We start from the raw sequence: 22,496 nt of genomic DNA on the forward strand, positions 1-22,496 counted from the left end.
GTATAGTCATTTTCACAATATGGATTCTTCCTACCCAGGAACATGGAATATCTCTCCATCTGTTTATGTCGTCTTTGATTTCTTTCATTATTGTCTTATACTTTTTCATGTACAGTTCTTTTGTCTGCTTAGGTAAGTTTATTCCTAGATATTTAATTCTTTTTGCTGCAATGGTGAATGGGATTGATTCCTTAATTTCTCTTTCTGATTTTTCATTGTTAGTATATAGAAATGCAAGTGATTTCTGTGTATTGATTCTGCATCCTGAAACTTTGCTAAATTCACTGATTAGCTCTAGTAATTTTCCGATACTATTTTTAGGGTTTTCTATGGGTATCATTTCATCTGCAAACAGCTTTCATTCCAGCTTGTGCTTCATTCAGCCCAGCATTTCTCATGATGTACTCTGCATATAAGTTAAAAAAGCAGGGTGACAATATACAGCCTTGACGTACTCCTTTCCCTATTTGGAACCAGTCTATTGTTCCACGTCCAGTTCTAACTGTTGCTTCCTGACCTTCATAGAGATTTCTCAAGAGGCAGGTCAGGTGGTTGGGTATTACCATCTCTTTCAGAATTTTCCACAGTTTGTAGTGATCCACACAGTCAAAGGCTTTGGCACAGTCAATAAAGCAGAAATAGATGTTTTTCTGGAACTCTAGTGCTTTTTCAATAATCCAACGGATGTTGGCAATTTGATCTCTGGTTCCTTTGCCTTTTCTAAAACCAGCTTGAACATCTGGAAGTTCATGGTTCGTGTACTGTTGAAACCTGGCTTGGAGAATTTTGAGTGTTACTTTGCTAGAGTGTGAGATGAGTGTAATTGTGAGGTAGTTTGAGCATTCTTTGGCATTGCCTTTCTTTGGGATTGGAATGAAAATTGACCTTTTCCAGTCCTGTGGCCACTGCTCAGTTTTCCAAATTTGCTGGCATATGGAGTGCAGCACTTTCACAGTATCATCTTTAAGGATTTGAAATAGCTCAGCTGGAATTCCATCACCTCCACTAGCTTTGTTCATAGTGATGCTTCCTAAAGTTTGACTTCACATTCCAGGATGTTTGGCTCTAGGTGAATGACCATACCATCATGATTATCTGGGTTGTGAAGATCTTTTCTGTATAGTTCTTCTGTGTATTCTTGCCACCTCTTCTTAATATCTTCTGCTTCTGTTAGGTCCATACCATTTCTGTCCTTTATTGTGTCCATCTTTGCATGAAATATTCCCTTGGTATCTCTAATTTTCTTGAAGAGAGCTCTAGTCTTTCCCATCCTATTGTTTTCCTCTATTTTTTTGCACTGATGGCTGAGGAAGGCTTTCTTACCTCTCCTTGCTATTCTTTGGAACTCTCCATTCAGATGCTTATATCTTTCCTTTTCTCCTTTGCTTTTCACAGCTATTTGTAATGCCTCCTCAGACAGCCATTTTGCTTTTTTGCATTTCTTTTTCTTGAGGATGGTCTTGATCCCTGTCTCCTGTACAGTGTCACGAACCTCTGTCCATAGTTCATCAGGCACTCTATCGGAGCTAGTCCCTTAAATCTATTTCTCACTTCCACTGTATAATCATAAGGGATTTGATTTAGGTCATACCTGAATGGTCTAGTGGTTTTCCCCACTTTCTTCAATTTAAGTCTGAATTTGGCAATAAGGAGTTCACGATCTGAGCCACAGTCAGCTCCCAGTCTTGTTTTTGCTAACTGTATAGAGCTTCTCCATCTTTGGCTGCAAAGAATATAATCAATCTGATTTCGGTGTTGGCCATCTGGTGATGTCCATGTGTAGAGTCTTCTCTTGTGTTGTTGGAAGAGGGTGTTTGCTATGACCAGTGTGTTATCTTGGCAAAACTCTATTAGCCTTTGCCCTGCTTCATTCTGTACTCCAAGACCAAATTTGCCTGTTACCCCAGGTATTTCTTGACTTCCTACTTTTGCATTCCAGTCCCCTATAATGAAAAGGACATCTTTTTTTGGGTGTTAGTTCTAGAAGGTCTTGTAGGTCTTCATAGAATCATTCAACTTCAGCTTCTTCAGTATTACTGGTTGGGGCATAGACTTGGATTACCGTGATATTGAAAGGTTTGCCTTGGAAATGAACAGAGATCATTCTGTTGTTTTTGAGATTTTAGTTAGTTAGAGTTTTTTGTTTGTTTGTTTTTGGTTTACTCTTTGCTTCCTATCCTCCACAACTTTGGACTCTGCTGGTTCAGAGGTCTTGGTTTCCAAGGGAGGAATGTTTCCATCAAGGAAGAAAAAAATGGTTTAATTAGGTTGCAAGTTGAGATTACCACCTGGGCTCTTTATACCAGTAAATTAACAGATCATGGAGGGGCTTACTATTTGGGTTCAGGAAAGGTAGTTCATTTTAGGAAGGACAGTTCTTTGTTGTGGAACTGTCAGGTTTATTTACATCCTTGGTCTCTAGGCACTGTGTGCCAACAGAAACATCTAGTCATTGATCCAACAAGCAAATATACCACCCTCCTTCCCAAATGCCCTTTAGGGATATGGTATTGTTCATGGTTGAGAATCACTTGTCATTAGTGTATTATTTTAAGAGTGAGGATGTTTATTTTTTATAACATTTTGATAAGCAATAAGAGAATAATAAACTCAGGAAATATTTCTTATTGAGCCAAATAACAATTAGAGACATGGTTTTCTTCCTTTTTTCTCCCCCACTGCCACACTATTTTCTACTTGGGGATTTAGCTTTAAACTATTTAATGGATTTAAATTGTGACCACAAACTTTAAGAAACTGGTCAAGGTGAGGCCATTGGCTTTAAAGACATCTATATTTGAGACAGGCTGGGACAAGGGCCCCTTTGCTGCAGGGTTTGCAGCTGGACAAACATCCCCTCAAGCAAAAAAAAAAAAAAAATGAAGAAACTATAAGGGGCTAAAAACAATTGCAGGCATGTTCAGTTGGGGCAAATTATGAACATCAGGATATGAAAAGACCAAAAGCCCCCTGCCACTTCAGATGGGTCCAAAGTAAAAGCAAGGTACTGTGCATGCCCCTTTCCCTTAGAACAAGGGTCAAACCACCTAGGCTACCCCTCTGGCATAACCCCTGGACCCATCCCTACCCTCACTCCATATAAGGAAGTAGCTTGCTGCTCCCTTCGGGGATGAGCAAGAGAAACTGTTACTTGTTTCCACCCCTTCCTACTGTAGCACGAGTCCCAGCAAAGCCTTGCCTGGATTTTTCCATTGGCCTCTTATCAATTTGTATTGATTAGAGTCCAAGAATCCTGATTGCTAAAAGACTAGCAATCTCTAAATCGTGGATTCCATGGCATCAGAATTCATTCAATAGAGAGCAAGTAGCAATACCATAAGGTTATTTGCCTTGATAGAAATATTATTATATTAGAGAAAATATTCTCCTATACAGAAGGATTTATTACATAGATCTCTGCAATAGTAAGCTCAGGTTCTAAATTAAAACTTAATTTGTGCCAGTGGGAATTGCATCAGCTGGTTACACACACACATGTGGACAAACGCACAGACACACACAACTCTGGTGATTCTTACCTTGTGTGTTCTTGTCTTTCATCATAATGTTTATTGTAGCAACAACTGCAAAATACTTCTAGAGAATTTGTTCCTGGTGTCAGGTAATATATTTTGGTTTCACAACGAGTTCACAGAAGCTTCTCTCAGCTTCACATGCTTCCTGGAAATATCCTCAGTTTCCACTCTCTCCTTGGCCTGTGGCTGCAATGTAAGACAGCTTCCATCACACCTCTGAGGCTGGTTGGTCAGTTTATGTATTTCTCTGGGTATCAACTGCCTTAACTCAGAGGCAAGAACACTGACTTGAAGGATAAAAGTTTAATGAGACTAAAAATCCTTTCTAGCATGAATGTTCAGTGGCTCTGATTTAATTTCTGTCCTTCTTATTATGTCCTGTACAAAGCTAGTGGGTTGACACTTCCCCAGAGACCTTTAACTATGTAGCAGCCCCCAAAGAGACAGACCCTGGCCCCAGGAACTACCTGCAATGCCTCATGAGAAACATCCTTCTTCCATCCAATGGCCTCCATCCTACCTCTTGCCCTCCAAGGATTCAGGTTTCTAAGTATAAAGCTCCTTGAATTCCTATGTGGCTACAATCAGAGGAGACCTTAGCCTTACTCTCTATTCTAATTCTTCTTTGTACAGATGAACAAACTGAGGCTAAGAGAAGTGACTTGACCATGGTCACAAAGTCATCCAGTAAAAGGGCTGGGGATATATGTTGATATTTCCACCTTCCAGTTCAGTGTTCTCTCCACTGAACCTGCGTGCCTCTCATCAAATGACTATGGCATCACAGGAATAGTGAAGCTGCTGATATTACCTCTGTATAGAGATTATTATTACGATGAAATAAATTAATACATATATGGCACTTAGGAAAATGCCTGATACCTCGCTTAAGTGCTACATAATGATTGCTGTTACTATGCAAATTAAAAATGTATTCACATAAAACATCAACACACATTTTGAAATGATATATATAAATATATTAGGATATCCAAGAGGATATAAGAGCATTCCCCCCCAAAAAAACACCCAGGCAAGTAATTTCAGAGCTCCTGCTTTTAATCACCAGAGACACTACTTCGTTATTATCCCACTGCCTATCTGAATAAACTGAGGCTAAAATAAAGGATGCCAAAGCATCAAGCATTCATGCAAAGGCAGGAGAATCACTTGGAAAACAGTCTTGAGTATCAGATAGGAGATTTAAGCCCTTCTTTTTCATCCCTAATCTTCAGATTCTGTAGGCTGTCTACAAGTTATACTTTTGAAAGAGCCTGCTCATGTTCTAGCCACATCAAGCTTCTACAGGGAGTAGAGCCACAACTGTGTTTTCCAACTGCAGGAAGCATCATCTCTCATGCCTGAAATGCATGCCCATGAGCTTCAGCAATAAGCTTTATTCAAATAGGAAGTTAGTGTAATTGTGAAATGTTGAAAAAATTGATGCCCCCAAATAGAGGGTTTCCTAAATAAATTATGCTCAACCATATAACAGCATATAGGCAGCCTCCAAGATGGAATAATATTAATGATGTATGTGTGTACATATACACACATACATGCATACACATGCACACACACACACACATATATACATATGTACATGTACAGAAAAATAACAGGCAGGGTGTGCATATCATAATATTAACAGTGACTATCTTGAGCATGGTTATTAGGAAGAATCTTATCTTTGTCTTGTTTGATCTATATTTTCCAATTTTTCTATTAAAAAACTGTATGGCTTTTATAAAGGAAAATGTATTAAAGATTAGCCAAAGAGGCAGCAGTAGTAAAGGTTGTTTTCCCCACGGGTATTATGTTCCTCTTCTGTGATCAAGTTGAAGATTATCTTTTCTGCTTCTGCCAGGCTGATGCAATGGTCCCACCTTTGTGCACAGGTGGCTGCTCTTCTACATGGCTGTCACAGCACAGATCCTGTTGCATTCTGGTTACTGAGTACATACCCAGTTAAACTGTCTGGCATACACAGAGCCTGGCACCTGGGTATGTTTGACAAACAAATTGATGGATTAGTACAGGCTCAACAGCTTGGATTTGGCCAGGAGCTCTGCCATTTATATGCTAGGTGAGTCCCAGTCTCCTGATTTGTATAGAGGCAATTACAGTTGTGGGTCAAGAAACCTCCAATCGTTTTTGTAAATGGCAAAGTGCTGGTTGCAAGACAGGTGAGGGTGCAGAGAGAGGGTTTATTATTATTGCTGCATCTATTAACAGGTCTGCATCTTCCCATCTCTCATTTCTCTGTGGCTCCCGAAGTCATCATGGTTACCACAGCAGCCAGATGCTGATGACACCTCCAGGGGCAGCAAGGTAAAGCTGAGCCAGTTCCCAGGTCCTCACCTCTGCATGCCCTTGGCAGGCCAGAGTGAGATGGTCTGAAGCTCACTCTCCTTTCAGACCCCCCACCCTGTCTAAGGTCGCTGAGATTCACAAACTCTGCCTCCGAAGCCTCAGTTTGGGGCCCTGAAACACCCCTTCAGAGACTCCCTCCTTCCCAACCTCTGTCTCTTGGCTCCCTGCCTGGTTGCCGTGGAAACAGGTTCCACTGCAGACAAAGGAGGGAGCTGGGTCCCGCTTCCTCCCAGTCCTACTGATGAGGATTTTTAGACCGTGGAGACTGCGCTGCCCTGCCCTGCACCTGCCCTCACTCCCTGTGTTCTCACTCAAGTGGAGCTTGCCCTCCCTCGCCCCTGACGAGACCATGTGTAAAAGTGTGACCACAGGTGAATGGAAGAAAATCTTCTATGAGAAGATGGAGGAGGCAAAGCCAGCGGACAGCTGGGACCTCATCATCGATCCCAACCTCAAACACAACGTGCTGGCTCCAGGCTGGAAGCAGTACCTGGAGTTGCATGCTTCGGGCAGGTGAGTAGCCCAGGAAACAGGCTCCGCAGGCAGCCCTGGGGACACTTTTCCAGAAGAGACAGAAATGTGGAGAACCCATGTGCTAAGGGTCAGCTTTGCTGTCAGGCCACTGTAGACTGGGAGGCAGAGGAAGAGGAGCTAACTGGGAGTTGGGACATGAGTTTGATCCCAGTTCTTCCACCTGGTAACTTTCCCTCTCTGAGTCATAGCTCTAAGTGCTGATATTTTATCTATTTTTATATTTTAATAACCTCTTTGATAGCTCAGTTTTAAAGAATCCACCTGCAATGCAGGAGACCCTGGTTCGATTCCTGGGTTGGGAAGATTCACTGGAGAAGGGATGGACTACCCACCCCAGTATTCTTGGGCTTCCCTTGTGGCTCAGCTGGTAAAGATTCTGCCTGCAATGCAGGAGACCTGGGTTTGATCCCTGGGTTGGTAAGGTCCTCTGGAAAAAGGAAAGGCTACCCACTCCAATATTCTGGTCGAGAGAATGCCATGGACTATATATTCCATGGGGTCGCAAAGAGTCGGAGGACATGACTGAGCAACTTTCACTTTCAACCTCTTAAAAAGGTTGAAAGCCAAGAGATGGGGGAGGGGCTTGTGGGTCAAGAGATTTGTGTTCTGGTCCTGAAATAATTCAGTTTCAGTCTATTTAATTCAGCTTGACTTAATATAAAATACTGAACACATGAAGTATGTTGGAAACTAGCTCTACTCTTCATGGCCTTTGAACAATCCAGTTTCCTTCTTGGACCTCACTTTTCCCACTTGGCGGAAGAAAGGGTTAACGTAGATCCTTGTTCCTCAAGGACAGTAGTATCGGCATCACCTGGAACTTGTTAAAGTTGCAGAATCTTGGGTCCCATTCTAGACATACTGAATCAGAACCTGCGTTTCAACAAGGCTCCTAGGTGATTTGTACTTACAATAACGTCTGAGATGACTTTCCAGCATTCTTGTCCGTGGGTGGATTATGTAAAGACTTACCTCTGGGACACAAGGTTTGGAGGCTGAGTGGTACAGCCTGGGGGTCAGAAGCAAGGCCTTCCTTCCTTCTTTCCCTGGTTCAAATCACTCCATTTAATTCAAGAAACACCTACTGGGCACCTGTTATGTGTTGGATATCAGCTCTGCCTCTAACTCACTGTGTGTTCTGCTTTCTTACTCTCTGTGCCTCAGAGTAAAACAAAGGGCTAACTAGGTGACTCCTAAGGTCCCTCTAGTTCTGACATTTTCCATTCCAAGTTTTGTAGTTTCATTTGGGAGAGGGGAAACAGTCCCCAAAGGATGTGAGTAAAAGAAAAGAGATAAAAAATGAAAATGTGGAGCCCCTTACCCAGTTGACAGATGCAAAAGGACTGGACACTTGTTGACGGGGCCCAGGAGCTGCTCAAGGGCCTGGAAGGCTTTTGGGGCTGAGTGGGGAGGGCTGTGTCTCCTCCGGACCCAGCTGATGGCCTGAGAGCCCCAGCTGGCTCCATTTAGCTCACTCTGGGTGTAGATTGCCTCCATATCCAGAACTTCAGACACATTAATCTTGGCACTGGCCTGGAGGCTAAGAAGCGGCAACAGTGTCATTTTCTCCTGATTTGAGTCTAGCCTGTTCACAGTCAGTGTTGACAGATAAGAGCTTGTGGATGGATTTTGCGTTTTCTAGGTGATGTGGGCCATCCCTGCTATCAGACTCAAAGGATATTTGAGCAGGAAGAACTCTTTCCGTGCACTGTGCACGTTTTACATGTGACGAAAGATGCCCAGAGCCAATCTCCCAGAGGCAAGGCCCTTGGACATTGAGATGGAGGGCGCTGAGGCTTCTGCAGGGCACAGAGAAGGGCCCCGCGATGGCTGAGCACTGCTGGATGCCAAGTGCATCCTGAGGAGCCGGCTCTGGTCCTAGCAGGGCACACAAGGGGGCGGGCTGAGCAGCCATCTGGGGAAAGCTAATGAACTCAGGGAGCCGTAAACACACCGCCTCCACCTCCCGGCTCTGCCTCCTGCCCCATACCTCCTTCCTGCAGGCTGTTTCCATCGTCTCCACTCTGGCCTCTCCTCTCGCCTCTCCTCGTCCCCGCAGGTTCCACTGTTCCTGGTGCTGGCACACCTGGCAGTCGCCCCACTTGGTCATCCTCTTCCACATGTACCTGGACCGCGCCCAGCGGGCGGGCTCGGTGCGCATGCGCGTCTTCAAGCAGCTGTGCTACGAGTGCGGCACGGCGCGGCTGGACGAGTCGAGCATGCTGGAGGAGAACATCGAGTGCCTGGTGGACAACCTCATCACCAGCTTGCGCGAGCAGTGCTACGGAGAACGCGGCGGCCAGTACCGCATCCACGTGGCCAGCCGCCAAGACACCCGGCGGCACCGCGGCGAGTTCTGCGAGGCCTGCCAGGAGGGCATCGTGCACTGGAAGCCCAGCGAGAAGCTGCTGGAGGAGGAGGCGACCACCTACACCCTTTCCCGGGCGCCCAGCCCCACCAAGCCACAGGCCGAGGAGGGTTCTGGCTGCAATTTCTTCTCCATCCCCTGGTGCTTGTTTTGGGCCACGGTCCTGCTGCTGATCATCTACCTGCAATTCTCCTTCCGCAGCTCTGTCTAAGATTCCCTTGCAGGGCCCAGGGAGACGCGGGGGGCCCGAGGCCCGAGGGGCCAGTCAGCTGGTGGGAGAAGGTGAAGAGAGCCCTGGGTAGGGAGTGGGGTTAGTTAAGTTCTAGCGCTGGTGCCACCACTGACTCCATGGGGACCTTGCACAAATCACCCAGCTTTTCCATCTATAAAATTAAGGGTTTGGGTTAGATCATTGGCTTTTCAATGATTGGCTTTTCAGGGTCCCAATCCTCTGCATAGTGCCTCAGGGACTTTTGCATTTGGAAGGGAGACTAAGGGAATGGCTTTCCCACCCTGGTCCTACCTCCCATCCCCAACTCCTACCTCCTCCTCTTGCTTTAATCAGAGCAGCTCCATGTTAGATAGAGTTTTATTTAAGAGTTTTAGATGGAAAAAGGTCCAACTGCTTTTAAAACGTTTGAAAGTTACAGGACTAGATGATCTTAAAGGGCCTTTCCACAGTGATGAGCTCACCCTTGCCTTCTGGTTCACCCTACCCCTACCCCTCATTATCATCCACATCGGGAGCTGAGGCCTTAAATTAGCCTCTGCCTAGTGTATGAGTCTCTTCCAGAGCTCTGTCTCCACACACACAGCAGAGGTTCCTCTCAAAGAGAGAGAGAGGTAGGCACACTAGCCTGCCCCTTTTTTCCTGGGTACGTCAGGGTCACACTTCCAGTTTCCAGCTTCTCTCCATTCAGGGAGGACGTGGTGGTTGGGGTGGAGCCCCATAGTGCTTGGTTTCCCATCCACTGCATATGAACCATCAGAGAATGTAGGAGAGGTTTAGAAGGTAGAGTGTTAGAAGTAAAGCACAAAATTCCTAGGAAATAAATCAGTGTCTCTCCATTATAGTGAAGAGTCTTCTAAGTTCAGGGACCAAGTCCAACTGATTCTCAGCGGTTCTGATGGTCAGAATACAGGAAAAGACACCTGGCTTCTTGGGCTGTTTGTTGAGACTTTCCCATACTGACCAGGCTTGGTTCCTCTCACTAAAGATCAGCAATGCACCCAGAACTACAGGGTTGGGGTTTCATTAGTAAGAAAGGGAACATTAAAGATGCAAAGGGTTTTGCCCATAAAGAAGTGCATTAGGTGCAAGAATCCTGATAGCTTTCAAATGGGATACAATATGGTTTGGAGAGGGAGGAAAGATGATTTCCAAAAGTAGGGGTATAGAATAAGGTATGGGGGAGGCAGAAAGCAAGAAGCAGGATGCCACTCTGCATTTCTGATGGTCCTCATTCACCTCACTTTTGTTAATAACTGTCTCCTTCTTCTTCCCTCACCACTCCCCTTTCTAAGGGAAAGTCACCACCATCTGTAGTGGTGGAGGGAGGAAGGCCATTTATATATAGGCAGGGTACTTGAATAAAGATGAGATTTCTTCAATCAGGCTTCGTAGTCATTAATGTGTGCTTGAGATTCAGCAGTGTCTCTGATCTGTAATGGGCTGTTGGACACCCTGGTCCCCTCTTTACCCTTTCTGGGGTCCTCACATAAACTTGATCTGGCTCCAATCATGTACATAGTCAGGAGGGATGCAGCCAGCCCTTGGCCAGTCATTCAGGGGACTCAGCGTAAGATCAGTCTTATTCTTGGCCTTGCTCTGATTCTAGTATCTGGCTGGTGACTTCCTCTGCTTCACGTACACAGTATTCTTTACTTTATCCAGAAAACATACCTGAGCACCTTCTGTCTGGCAAGGCTTGGTGCAGTGGCCACTAAGGGACGGGCTCTGCCTCTTAGAGATCTCTGCTTACGGCAGATGTTCTCAACCTTGGCTGTAGTTTAGAAATCCTGGAGAGATTTTAGAGAAATGTCTGTGCTCAGCCACTACCTCAGACCCATAGAATCAGAATTTCTGGGTGGCACTTGAACATCTGAATTAGAATCAGATCCCCAGGTGACCCACCTGAGTTGTCTGGGGTAATGCCGCCTACCTGAGGAATAGGTTTTCTTCTGCACTCAGACTTATAATTATAAGACCTGAGATCTTCCTTGATGACCTCCCTTGGATTCTTTAGGATTTGCGCACAGTTTCCCTACTCACTACCCCTCTCTGCTGGGGACTTGACCCTCCCTCAAACCTCCCTGCTCCTGCCTGTCCACCTATGACCATGGCTTTATCTTGCTCTGAAAGTCTCCATTTTTTAAGCTCTGTCACCATTGCCAGATGCTTATCAAACTTTGTTGCAGTTATTCAATACTTGTCTTTAGCTATACTCCATGCTAGAGCATGATCAAAGTTACCCCAGGTCCCACTGTCAGGTAGTGGCAGAGCAAGGAGTCCAACCCTCACCTGGTTTTAGTCCAGAACTCTTTGCTAAAGCATTAGGCTTCTTACTGCTCCGTAGGAAGATGTCTACAATCTATGAACGCCTCCTCTGTCTCCCTTATTGTCCCTTATACTTGCTAGGCTTGCTCACAGCTTAGCCCTTGTCTTAGCAAAGACTTCTCAGGGACAGTTCTTTCTTTGCACACATGGCCACATGCCACATGATGAACTTGTTAGATGTACCCTAGGTGTTATAAATAAACACCTCAGGGACGTTTCAGGATCCCAGGCCTTTCCCAGTAGAGGTTCTGTGCATTTGTCTTGATGTTCAAGCTAGGAGGAGACCTCTAGGTACTGAATTGGGGTTCGAGAGGCTGCAATCCTTGGTTAGGGTCAGCATGAAGTGCTGCCTTGATCACTTCTGTCAAACTCAGCAGGCCAGGGGATCGACCACTCTTCCTGGGGCTCTAGAGTCTTGAGGCTCTTGAGGGGGCTCCAGAAGATCACCAACTAAGGACAACTTCTAACATTAGTAAGTCCATAGTCCATCAGAGCTATAAGACACATTAGAGGTGTCTTGATTGAGTTCCCTTATTTTATGGAGAAGAAACTGAAGCCTAGAGAAAGCACCAAAGTTGTAGTGCGGAGTAAGGCAAGACCATGGAATCTGAGGAAGGAATACTTAAGTCCTGGTTCTGCTACATACTAGCTGTATTGTTGTTGTTCAGTTGCTGAGTCTTGTCTGACACCACGGACTGCAGTATGCCAGGCTTTCCTGTCCTTAACTATCTCCTGGAGTTTGCTCAAACTCATGTTCATTGACTCCATGGACTCCAGTATGCCAGGCTTCCCTGTCCTTCACTGTCTCCTGGAGTCTGCTCAAACTCATGTCATTGATGATGCCATCCAACCATCTCATCCTCTGTTTCCCTCTTCTTCTTCTGCCCTCAGTCTTTCCCAGCATCAAGGTCTTTTCCAGTGAGTCGGCTCTTCACATCAGGTTGCCAAAGTATTGGAGCTTCAGCTTCAGCATCAGTCTTTCCAATGAATACTCAGGATTGATTTCCTTTAAGATTTACTGATTTGATCCCCTAGTTGTCCAAGGGACTCTCAAGAGTTTTTCTCCAGCACCACAGTTAGAAGGTATCAATTCTTCAGTGCTCAGCCTTCTTTATGGTCCAACTCTCACATTCCTACTTGACATGGCCTTGGGCCAATTAGTTAAGCTCCTTGAGCCCCATTTTCCTCCTCATCAAAATGAGAATAATAGGTTTGCCATGGAGGTCTATTATAAGGAATAAATAATACATTATCTATGACATTCCAGATTCAAAGCCTGTATTCATTCTCTTCTGATGAGACTGAACAGTCATTCTTATCTTTCTCCTCCTTTCCCTTTCAGTTGGCAGCCTCCTCTTTGAGTCTTCAATGGCTCTTCCTCTTTGTGATTTCGATTATGTTGCTAAATAATTTAGGAAAACAAGGGTTAACTTCCCAGCCCAAGAGTTAGAACTGGTTCATTTTAATATACGTAGTATCATTTCTTTTCTTCTCCTCAAATATCTCTCAAAGCAATGACTTCATTTTTCCAGCAGCATGGTAGCACTCTTCATTCTTCAAAGATAGCTATTAAAAAAATCTCCCCAAACAGAAAACATCAGTGATTTCTGGGCTCCATTCCCATTGGCTGAAATACCCAAGAAGGAATTTAGTTCTTTTCCAAGTCCCATTCTGGTTCTCTGTAGGACTCCCAGCTAAGAAATTTCCTTTGGGATCATTTTCAGCATTGTGTGGGTACTGCTGCATGCATCAGGGGAATGAAATCTGCCTATTTTATGGCTTTGTTGTGACAGGACCTTGTGAGGGTGGGTGGTGGTATAGAAAACTCATTGACCTGAGAGCCAGAAACCTGGGTTTCAGCCCTGGCTTAGCCATTATCTAGGCATCTGGGCTGCTGAGCTTGGGTGACCTAGTCTTTTCCCTTCCCTGGCTCTCAGTTTCCTCACTTATCAAGCAAAAAGGTAAGGTGATCCGAAGAGTCCCTGATAGCTCTGACATCACTCAAAAATTGCTGCTTAGCCTTATTTTGTCCTCAGGCATTTGGGATGGTGCCCTGACCCTGATCCCTTTAATAGGTCATCTAGTTGTTACACCAAGATTTCCATCTGCTTAGGTGAGCTTGGAGTTGGACCTTCTTATCTGAATGCACATAGCATCTTCCTTTCCTTTCTGGCAGCAAATTGTTATGTCTTACTCTGACTCAACCTCTCTTTAAAGGTATTCACATTTTGAAAGGTATTTACCTTGAGAGGTGTCACCTTATACAAATACTTGTGTGGTAGTGATGAAATTTCAGCCTTTGTCTTATTCTCTCTCTTCTAAAATAAGCCCAATAATTTTTATTCACTCGCATCTTAATAGGCCTATAATTTTACTTTGAGGACATAATAAGATAGTCAGTATTTTCAAGACTCATTCACTCAATGAATGTTTATTGAGTACATATTATGTGCCAGTCATTGGTCTAGGTGCTGGGATACATGGAAGAGCAAAGTGACTAAATCACTGACTTTATGGAGAGTAGAGGAACTAGACAGAAAACAGTATAAGTAAGCTGTGTGGTACACTAGTTTAAGGACTAAGGAGAAGAATAAAGTAGGTAAGGGGGACAGGAAGGGCAGGGGACAGAGTTACAGTTTTAGATTAGGTAGCTGGGAAGGGCTCACTAAGAAGTGACATCTGGAAAAAAAGATGAAGAAACTGAGTAAGGGGAAGAGCATATGAAGGCCCAGAGGTAGGAGCAGCCTGGAATGCTGAACCACAAGGAGGCCAATGTGGCTGGAATGCAGTTCAGGCTTAGCAGCCATTACTAAGTGGGAATGGGGTGATGGGTTCAGAGCATAGAATCCATATAGGTCATTATCAGGACATGGATTTTTAAATTAAACAAGATAAGATGCCATTGGAGGGTTTGAGCAGTGGAGTGATGCAATTCAGTTTACTGTCACTGTGTTGAGAATGACCACAAAGGGACAACAGTGAAAAAGGAAAGATTAGCCAGGAGGCTGGTGCAACAATCCAGCAAAGAGGAGATAATGGCCCTTTCCAGGGTGGCAGCAATTGGGATTGAGTCTGGCTATATTTTAAGGTAGAGCTGAGAGGGTTTGTTGATGACTCAGATGTGGGGTCTAAGAGAAAGGGGAGTCAAAGACACCCTAAGATTTTGGATCAGGTCATCTGGGAGAGTAGAGTTACTGCTTTCTGAGATGGGGAAGGCTGTGTGAGGAACAGGTGTGGGGCCCATATCAGGAGCTTGACTGTGGACACATGAAGGTTGAGATGCTAATGGCATCCTATTAGATACTGAACACAAGAAATGCCAAGGCAGGTGAATATTCATAGCTATGGTTCTGAGGCAAGGACCAAGCTAGAGATGCAGGTCAAGTCTTTAGCATTTCCATGATGTTAAATGTCATGAGATTAGATGAGATCCCTGAGGGAGTGAGAGTAGAGAGTACAGAAAGGAGGCCCAGAGACTGAGCCCCGGGGCTGTCTGAGTATAGAGGCTGGAAAGAAGGAGACACCCTCAGGGGGCTGTGGAAACTGAACACAGAGAGCGTGAACCACTTGAGCTTTCAGGACCATCAGGCGGCAGAGCTGGCTCTGGAGCCTGAGTCTTCAGGGTCAGGGTCCAGGGCTCTTCCCATGCGTCCAAAGTGCCTTCTCTCCCAATGGCACCAACTTACTCCTTGGATTGGAATCCTGCCCCTGTCCTCTGCATGGGGTGTGTTGTTTCAGCAGGTCTGAGCTGGACATGGATTTGTGTCTCTGTTTTTTTTCTTTTTTTTTTTTTAAAGCATTTCGTAATGTTGAAATGCACTGAAATAAAAAGACATAACAGAAGGCCTAGACTGCCAACATGGATTTGGGCCTTGGGCATACAAACTCAGACCAAAGGGAGTTGTTGTTGGAAAGATTCCATTGTCTGGGATCCCATCAGCAGGTCTGGGCCACATGTGAGTGTTTAGTGGGCCTGGGTTAAATACGACAGATAGTCCCAGAAGATGGACAAGATGGAATAGTGGCATAGGATGAACAGCTCAGGGGGAGGTGAGAATCCTCACTGTTAAAGTAGGTCAGCATTTCTGAGACCCCAGGCCTGCACTGCATCCATGCTGTACCTTTCGTATCCCTGGGGCTTATTCTGTTTGGTGCTGGCCCGTTGGCCTGTTACTTTGCAGAGGCTTCCCCTGGGACTGGAGGATATTAGAGGAAGAGTTCTGTTCCCACCCACACTAATCCGTTCATCATTCTGCACGCTCGCCCTGGGCGCCGGCCCAGCTTGACACATCTTCCCCTTGTCATAACACTGTTTTTTCCTAACGCCCCTTCCTCACAGGGGCCTCCCGTGGAGCCTTTGCCTAAATATTGGCAGGGTCCTAGCTCTTTATCCTGTGATCAGAGGCTCATTGCTGGGAACTGAGCCTGTGTTTTTGCATACAAAAAACATTTTCCTTATCTTCCTGAAAAAAAGTCAGCACATACCAGACACAGGAGGTGGTCACAAAGGCCCTGTTTGTCTCTCTTTCTCAAGCTCAGAGAATGCCCTGGCTTTCTTTCTGGAGACCCGCACTGATGCCGGAGGGTCACGGAAAGTCCAGGGACCCGAAAACAATGACTGCCTTTGGGTTTTGGCCTCTGCTCTTTCCCCTCCGTGCTCTCTACTTATTCACTCTCACACGTGAACAGAAGTTTGAATCTCTTTAAAGAGGCTTCTCAGGGCCCAGCCCTAGGTTCTCAGAGGCCCTGGAAGCAGGTTCCTCTCCTCCCTCTCCTCGGTCTGCCCTTGTTCAGGACCAGGGGGTCCCTCACCTGTTGCTCGGAAGCCATATGGAGTCTCCTTATCTTTAGGCTCTTCTCCCTCAGTTTACTCTCTGCAGTAAAGCTTAATTTTGAAAGATATAGCCGATCACGTCTCTCCTTGGTCCAAAATCCTCAAATTCCCAAACCACACTGAGCAATCCAGTCAGGACTTCCTGAAGGTGTTCTTTTTCCTCCTGATTTCTCAGGCTCTCCAAGGACAATGAGCCACTCAGTTTCCCCCAAACATTCACTACCCTTTCATCTCCCTGCTTTTTCACATAATATTGTCCGGGGCTGGGATGCTTTCTTCTTCAGTTTGCAAAGTAAAAGAGCACGGTTCTTTCCAGGAAAACACTAATGCAGAATGTCTTATTTATGCTGCTGCTGAGTCAGAGAAGTTCTGGATCTAGGGCCGGAGCAGGAGGATGTCTGCCTCACCCCTGCCTTCCGTGACCTAAGTCGAAGACCCAAGCTTGGGAAATACTCACTCCAAAGTGTTATTGATTATTTCCCATAGAACTATTTATATTGATCTAATTTAGTTTCCAAATTTTTTTCCAGTATGTTAATTCATCTGATTGCACAACCCTCAGACAAGGGTAGGGCAAAGATTTTTCTGCCAGTTTGTAGATGGGAAAATTAAGTGAATAAGGAAGTCAACCAATGCTTGGATTACAACCTAAGTCTCTTGATTTCAAGACTCACTCTAGACCCAGATTGGCTACTGTTTCTGCTGCAAGAGAGGTATAGATTTTCCTTCCCTGATTCTTGCTTACCTTTACTTAAAGGACTTCTTGGTGGTGCTGATGCTTTGATTCTGTTGTTGTAGCCATGCGTTCTGGGAAACAAGCTCACTCAGAAGGATGATGCAGATAGTGAAGTGCAGTTTATTACACCGGTGGGCCCAAGGCAGAGTCTCCTCTTAGCCAAGGACCCCAACCAGCATTTGTGAAAATCTTTTATACTCTATGTGTACGTGTCTGAATCCACCACCCCAAATTCCTTGAGACTTACAATAACCCCATCATTCATGTGTTATGTGTTCAAACAATTAATAATCAATAAGCCCGAGGTTACAGAAAAATTTATGACCTGTCTGGAGGTAGGGGGATCGGTGTATGTTTTCTCTTAGGTGACGAGTAACCTGGATATAATCTTCAAGATTCCCCTGTCCGGACGGGGTCTTATCCTTCTATTGTCGTTTCCATAGGCACTAAGCACCGAGTTCAGAGTCCATTAGAGAGGTGGCCGAGCATGATCAGCATGAACAGGCCTAAGGTGGAATCCAGGCTCTATGAATTTCCTCTTCACTGTCACCTGGTAATAAGTTTAATTCATGGCAGAAGGAAAGTACATACTCCAATTCAGAATAGGCTACTCATCAACCTGGTGCCATAGTCTCTGAACCAAACAATTGAACACATGATCCGAAAAAAAACAAAAAAAAGTTTTTTCTATTCTAAGTGTGGATGACAATCAAGAAATGTAATTTGGATATTGAAAGACTGTCTTCCTGGGATATTTTGATAACTTACAGGAACAATAGAACAAGGTATTTCATCAGAACTGACCTGAGAAATCTAAGAAGTGCTTTGGTATCAGTGATTTGATTTTCCCATCATAATCTCTCTCTCTCTCTCTTCATGGTACAGGGATCCTAATTGGATACAGAGAACTGTTGATAAATGACAGTGCAACTCACCAGAACCATCAGTCCATGAAAAACATACAAGCCAAACAGGATGCTTTGACTCAATACAGATGTTTATTGGAGCAAACGTGCAGTTACAGCTACACATGTTGTAGAGCAACAGTTTCTGTTTCTGATGAAATTGGGCATGATCATTACTGCTAATAACAACACTCATGGTACAGAATCATAGCTTTAGATATATCAACTATTCTCTGGGAGGTGAATTGTGGTTGCATAGAAGAGAGACCTTTCTAAGAGACAGTCATTTTGAAGTTGAAATTGGCTATATTTGGATGTAGCTAGTGTCACATCTTTAGATATGCTCAAGAATGAGGTCAGTTAGACAATATGGTCCTAACGGACCCTCCAACCCTCTGCTTCTACAACCCTGTGAGACATTTGGGTTTCTTGGACCTTAGCAGCAGTGCAGGGGCTGGTATATCTAGTAAATGCTCATAGATCAAGGGTAAGGTGAAGCCCAGCAGCACATCTAGACATCCCGTAGATAAGGATGAAGTTGCAATTGGAATAAACAAGATAAACCGGTCCAGCCAGAAATTGGCATTTGTACACAAATTTTGAGGCTGCTTCAAATCCCAGAATTGCCTGAATTTAAGGAAATAGGTTCTTCTAGATGTTGACTCTGATTTCAGAGTCAGAGCACTGGTCTGCTGGACACGTCATTTTTATGAGAGAAGAATGGACATGTGCTCTTGTTGTTGTGTCTAGAAGGTCTCCTTTTGTCTTACTTGTAGAAATGCCCACCTTCTTCAAGGTGCAACTCCAACACCGTCTCCTCTGGGATGCTTTCCTGATGTCCCCTCCTCCAATGCCTGCATACAGGAATGGCCTTTCTTTCACCTCTGTGCTGTTCTGACACATAGCACTTGGTAGGGTTCATTCTGTCATGGTGGATACTTGTGTAGGTGTCAGTTCTTCCTGCAGGAGCTGCTGGAAAGTATGAATCATGTTTCCTGCATCATGGTGGTACCCATAGCAGTCATGACAGCCTGGCACAGGGGGGCACTCCGGTAGTGCTGTGAAATGAGCAGGCATGCTTTGGGTAGTAGGTTTGGAATGCTTTAGTGTAGCTCCAAAACTTTGCATTGTGATTCTTCTTTGGTGTCTAAAAATAGAGCTCCAGTTTGCTTGACAAATGTCTGGTGGCATTGAGTATGAAGGCCACCTTCTGTATACAGAACAAACAGCAGGGCACAGAGAGGTAGAATGACCTGCTCAGAGAATCAAAAGCAGGCTGTAAGTTGCTGTCCCTGAGTGGTCAGCCTAGGGCTTAGTGTTCATAAGTTCTCATTCCTCAGTATCTTCTTTTGGCAAGAGACCTTGAATGACTCCAGCAGCTGCAGTGCAGGTCAAGAACTGAAATCTCCCATGAAGACCAATTTTGCAACAGAATTGAAAACAGAACAGAAGACAGGACTTGGGGCTTCTGATCCCTTGAAGGACTTACATCTCAGAGTTCTGGAGGGGAGGAGGACCCTGGAATCTTCCTGAGAGAGAAGGTGGCTCCTGAAGGGAAGAGGCATTCTGCTTGGGAAGATTTTATGACCCTGCAGGGCTGGGGTGTTCTGACTGAGGAACAGGGGTGAGGAACCAGGGGAACGGTGCTTGGGGTCAGCTGTGGACACAGGGAGGGAGGGTACAGGGGCCTGAGTATGGCCTCCCAGGGCCTACCTCATGCCAGGTTCCCAGGAAGAAAAGGAGGTGGACACCTAGAACAGAGGCTCTGCTTAGGAATAAGAAAAGGCCCCTAAGCTTGCACGTTGCCTGGGCTACATCCTGGGGAGCCAGGGTGTGGTGCACGGAGTGGGTGTTGCAGTAGCAGCAGGATTTGGTCTGCATCAAAGCTCTACTGGGTTCTTGGGTGGCTCAAGTGGTAAAGAATCTGCCTGCAATGCAGGAGACCTGGGTTTGATTCCTGGGTCAGGAAGATCCCCTGGAGAAGGGAATGGCTACCCACTCCAGTATTCTTGCCTGGAGCATCCCATAGACAGAGGAGCCTGGCAGCTACAGTCCATGGGGTCACGAGGAGTTGGACATGACTGAGTGACTAACACTTTCACTTCAAAGCTCTATTGGGCCTTTTTGACCTTTTGGTAATTTTGGCTTTAACTCATCTCATCAGGGAGAAATGGCTTTGTTGGATCCTTGACTGTCAGAGCTGGGAGGGTCTTCATTGGGATGAGGGAAAGGGACTTGCATAGACTCACAGGGAGCTGGGGGCAGAGCTGGTTCCCAGTCTCCCCTCTCCCTGTCTCTACTTCTCTCAGGCACTATTACAGTTTGGTACCCAGCTCACAGTCATAAGTGTATCACTATGTGACCTCCATAGACTAAGACTGTCTCTTTTACCTTTTGATGGAGAGGGGTGGGAACTGGGGTTGGGAAATGCACGGTAGCAAAGAAGCATAGAGCATTTGGGGGCAGGCGAAGGTGATGGTCAAGGTTGAGAGGACAGGTTCACACTTGATCAACCCTAAGGCCCAGCCAGGATTTATAAGCGAACGCAGCGTGCCTGGTAGACACACTGGCCTTCCACTAAGTCACATTTATTGAGCACTTAGTTTATACCTGCACTGTGCTAAGTGCTATGAAATAAATTTGATCGTCATCATTGTTTTCTGAGGAGGTAAGGTAGGCCATTTCCATCACAGGGATGAAGAAACTGAAGCTCAAAGAGGTAAAGTCACCTGTCCAGTGTTGCAAAGCTAGTAGGTGGTACAATCTGGGTTCTGATCACTCTGCTACTCTGCTTCTTTAAGGAGAGTGAGAAGATGGCTGAGATGCCCCCTTAATTGGCCAGTAATGGGTGGGCTGAATGAGGTGCGTGTAGGGTGAGGGACGTCTCGCATCAGATAATTATCCTCTGCTGCTGACTGACCATGGGCAGGTGAGGCGGGGGTGGGGGTGAGGAACTGAACTCAATTGCTCATGCCGGTGACCCTCTGGATCCAGCCCTTGTTGTGGAAGATGTACGAATACACTCCGTAGCGGTCCTTCTTTCCGCAGTCCACGCCCCAGGACACTGTGCCCACCAGGTACCACTGGCCTCTCTTTGTATCCAGTGTCACCATGGGCCCTCCAGAGTCACCCGCACAGGCATCCCTGCCCCCTAGAGGAAGAAGTGACGCGGGTTGAATTGTCTCCTTCCTAGACCCAAATCCAGAGGACCCGCCCGCCCCCTACAACTGACTTGTAGTTCAAAGAATTGGACACCAGGGGGCGCAGCAGACCGTTAGACTCAAACGAGCTCTGAGCTGTTGTATGTCATGCCTCCTCCTACCTCGGTGATTTTATTTTTCTTTTTAATTTTTAAAATTAATTTATCTTAATTGGAGGCTAATTACTTTACAATATTGTAGTGGTTTTTGCCATCCATTGACATGAATCAGCCACAGGTGTACATGTGTTCCCCATTCTGACCCTCCTCCCACCTCCCTCCCCATCCCAACCCTTAGGGTCATCCCCGTGCTCCGGCCCTGAGCGCCCTGTCTCATGCATCAAACTAGAAAGCGTAGGTTCAGGACTCTCCGTTACATAGGGGGAAAGCTGGGCTGGGAGAAGGGAAGTATGGAAATTCCTTACTTAGCACACTTTTCTCTGATGTAACTTCTCCAGTGGAGTCTTGCCTCTCATGATCTCCCCCCCCCCCCGCCCCCGTCCCCTTCCTCGTTCCTCCCCTTCCTCTGCTCCAAGGTCTGCAGGGCTGCCATTGCTGGGCTTGACGCCCCACCCTGGCTGGTGGCGCCCTGCTGTAGGCAGGCCTCTTGACTCACCTTCCTTCTCCCCAGCACAGATCATGTCTCTGCTCACTTTTTTCTTCAGTGGAGCATAGGCCTCCCGACAGATGTGGTAGTCAACAATTGGGATTTCGATCTGGAACACAAGGCCATTGTCAGTCCCCAATCCTGGCTGAGGAGCCCTGCTCTTCTGACACCCCATCCCCCTCTCTGTCCCCTTCCTGAACGAACCTGGGTCTGCTTTAGACCTCGCCTCAGAAACTGCCCTGTAGTACAGGTGAGGGAACACTGAATGCAGAACCAGGAGATCTGTGTTCTGGTACAGTCTTAGTTATGAACTTGCTGTGTGACCTTGCACATGTCATTAGCCCCCTCTGGACCTCAGTTTTCTCATCTGTCAAATGGAGATAATATTGCTTAGCATATGCATTATTTCAAACACATCAGCATATGCAAAACCTATGGGCAGTCTTCTTTTCCCTACCCTTATCATTACTGGTTGTGGGACGTGGGACATGTAGCCTTCATCACTGTTTTTTCAGATTTCTGAGATTCTGTTTCCTCATTTGAAAAGTGGGAATCATAATATTTGACATACTAATTACACGGAGTTGTTATGAAAAGATGAGTTGAACGAGCAGATGCTCTGTATACTACAAACTCTGCATACACAGTAGGCGGTGCAGGCTTCCCAGGTGGCACAGTAGTAAGGAATCTGTCTGCCAATACAGGAGGCGCAAGAGATGCAGTTTCAATCTCTGGGTTGGGAAGATTCCCTGGAGCAGGAAATGGCAACCAATTCCAGTGTTCTTGCCTAGAAAATTCCATGGACAGTGGAGTCCATGGGGATCGCAAAAAGTCAGACATGACTGCG

At 45.7% G+C, this 22,496-nt stretch overlaps 1 protein-coding gene across 4 annotated transcripts in view; it reads left to right on the forward strand.

Annotated features, from left to right (window-relative positions):
- RTP1 (receptor transporter protein 1) overlaps window positions 1-10,423 on the forward strand; it is a 38,642-nt gene extending 28,219 nt beyond the window's left edge. Inside the window, exons 3-6 of one of the 4 annotated variants that reach the window (XM_081535424.1) lie at window positions 5,404-5,622; window positions 5,772-5,867; window positions 6,270-6,422; window positions 8,503-10,423. In XM_081535424.1, the coding sequence (XP_081391550.1) occupies window positions 5,408-5,622; window positions 5,772-5,867; window positions 6,270-6,422; window positions 8,503-9,022 (984 nt within the window). In that variant the 5' untranslated portion in view covers window positions 5,404-5,407 and the 3' untranslated portion in view covers window positions 9,023-10,423. Of the gene's footprint in view, window positions 1-5,403; window positions 5,623-5,771; window positions 5,868-5,954; window positions 6,423-8,502 lie in introns of all 4 variants that reach the window. The other 3 variants (XM_081535435.1, XM_081535457.1, XM_081535446.1) reach the window with 3 other exon arrangements.
- Window positions 10,424-22,496: the final 12,073 nt, after the last annotated feature.

Source organism: Giraffa tippelskirchi, chromosome 2 (genome assembly GCF_054371585.1).
Source record: "Giraffa tippelskirchi isolate mGirTip1 chromosome 2, T2T-mGirTip1v1.2.pri, whole genome shotgun sequence".
NCBI classification, from domain to species: Eukaryota; Metazoa; Chordata; class Mammalia; order Artiodactyla; family Giraffidae; genus Giraffa; species Giraffa tippelskirchi.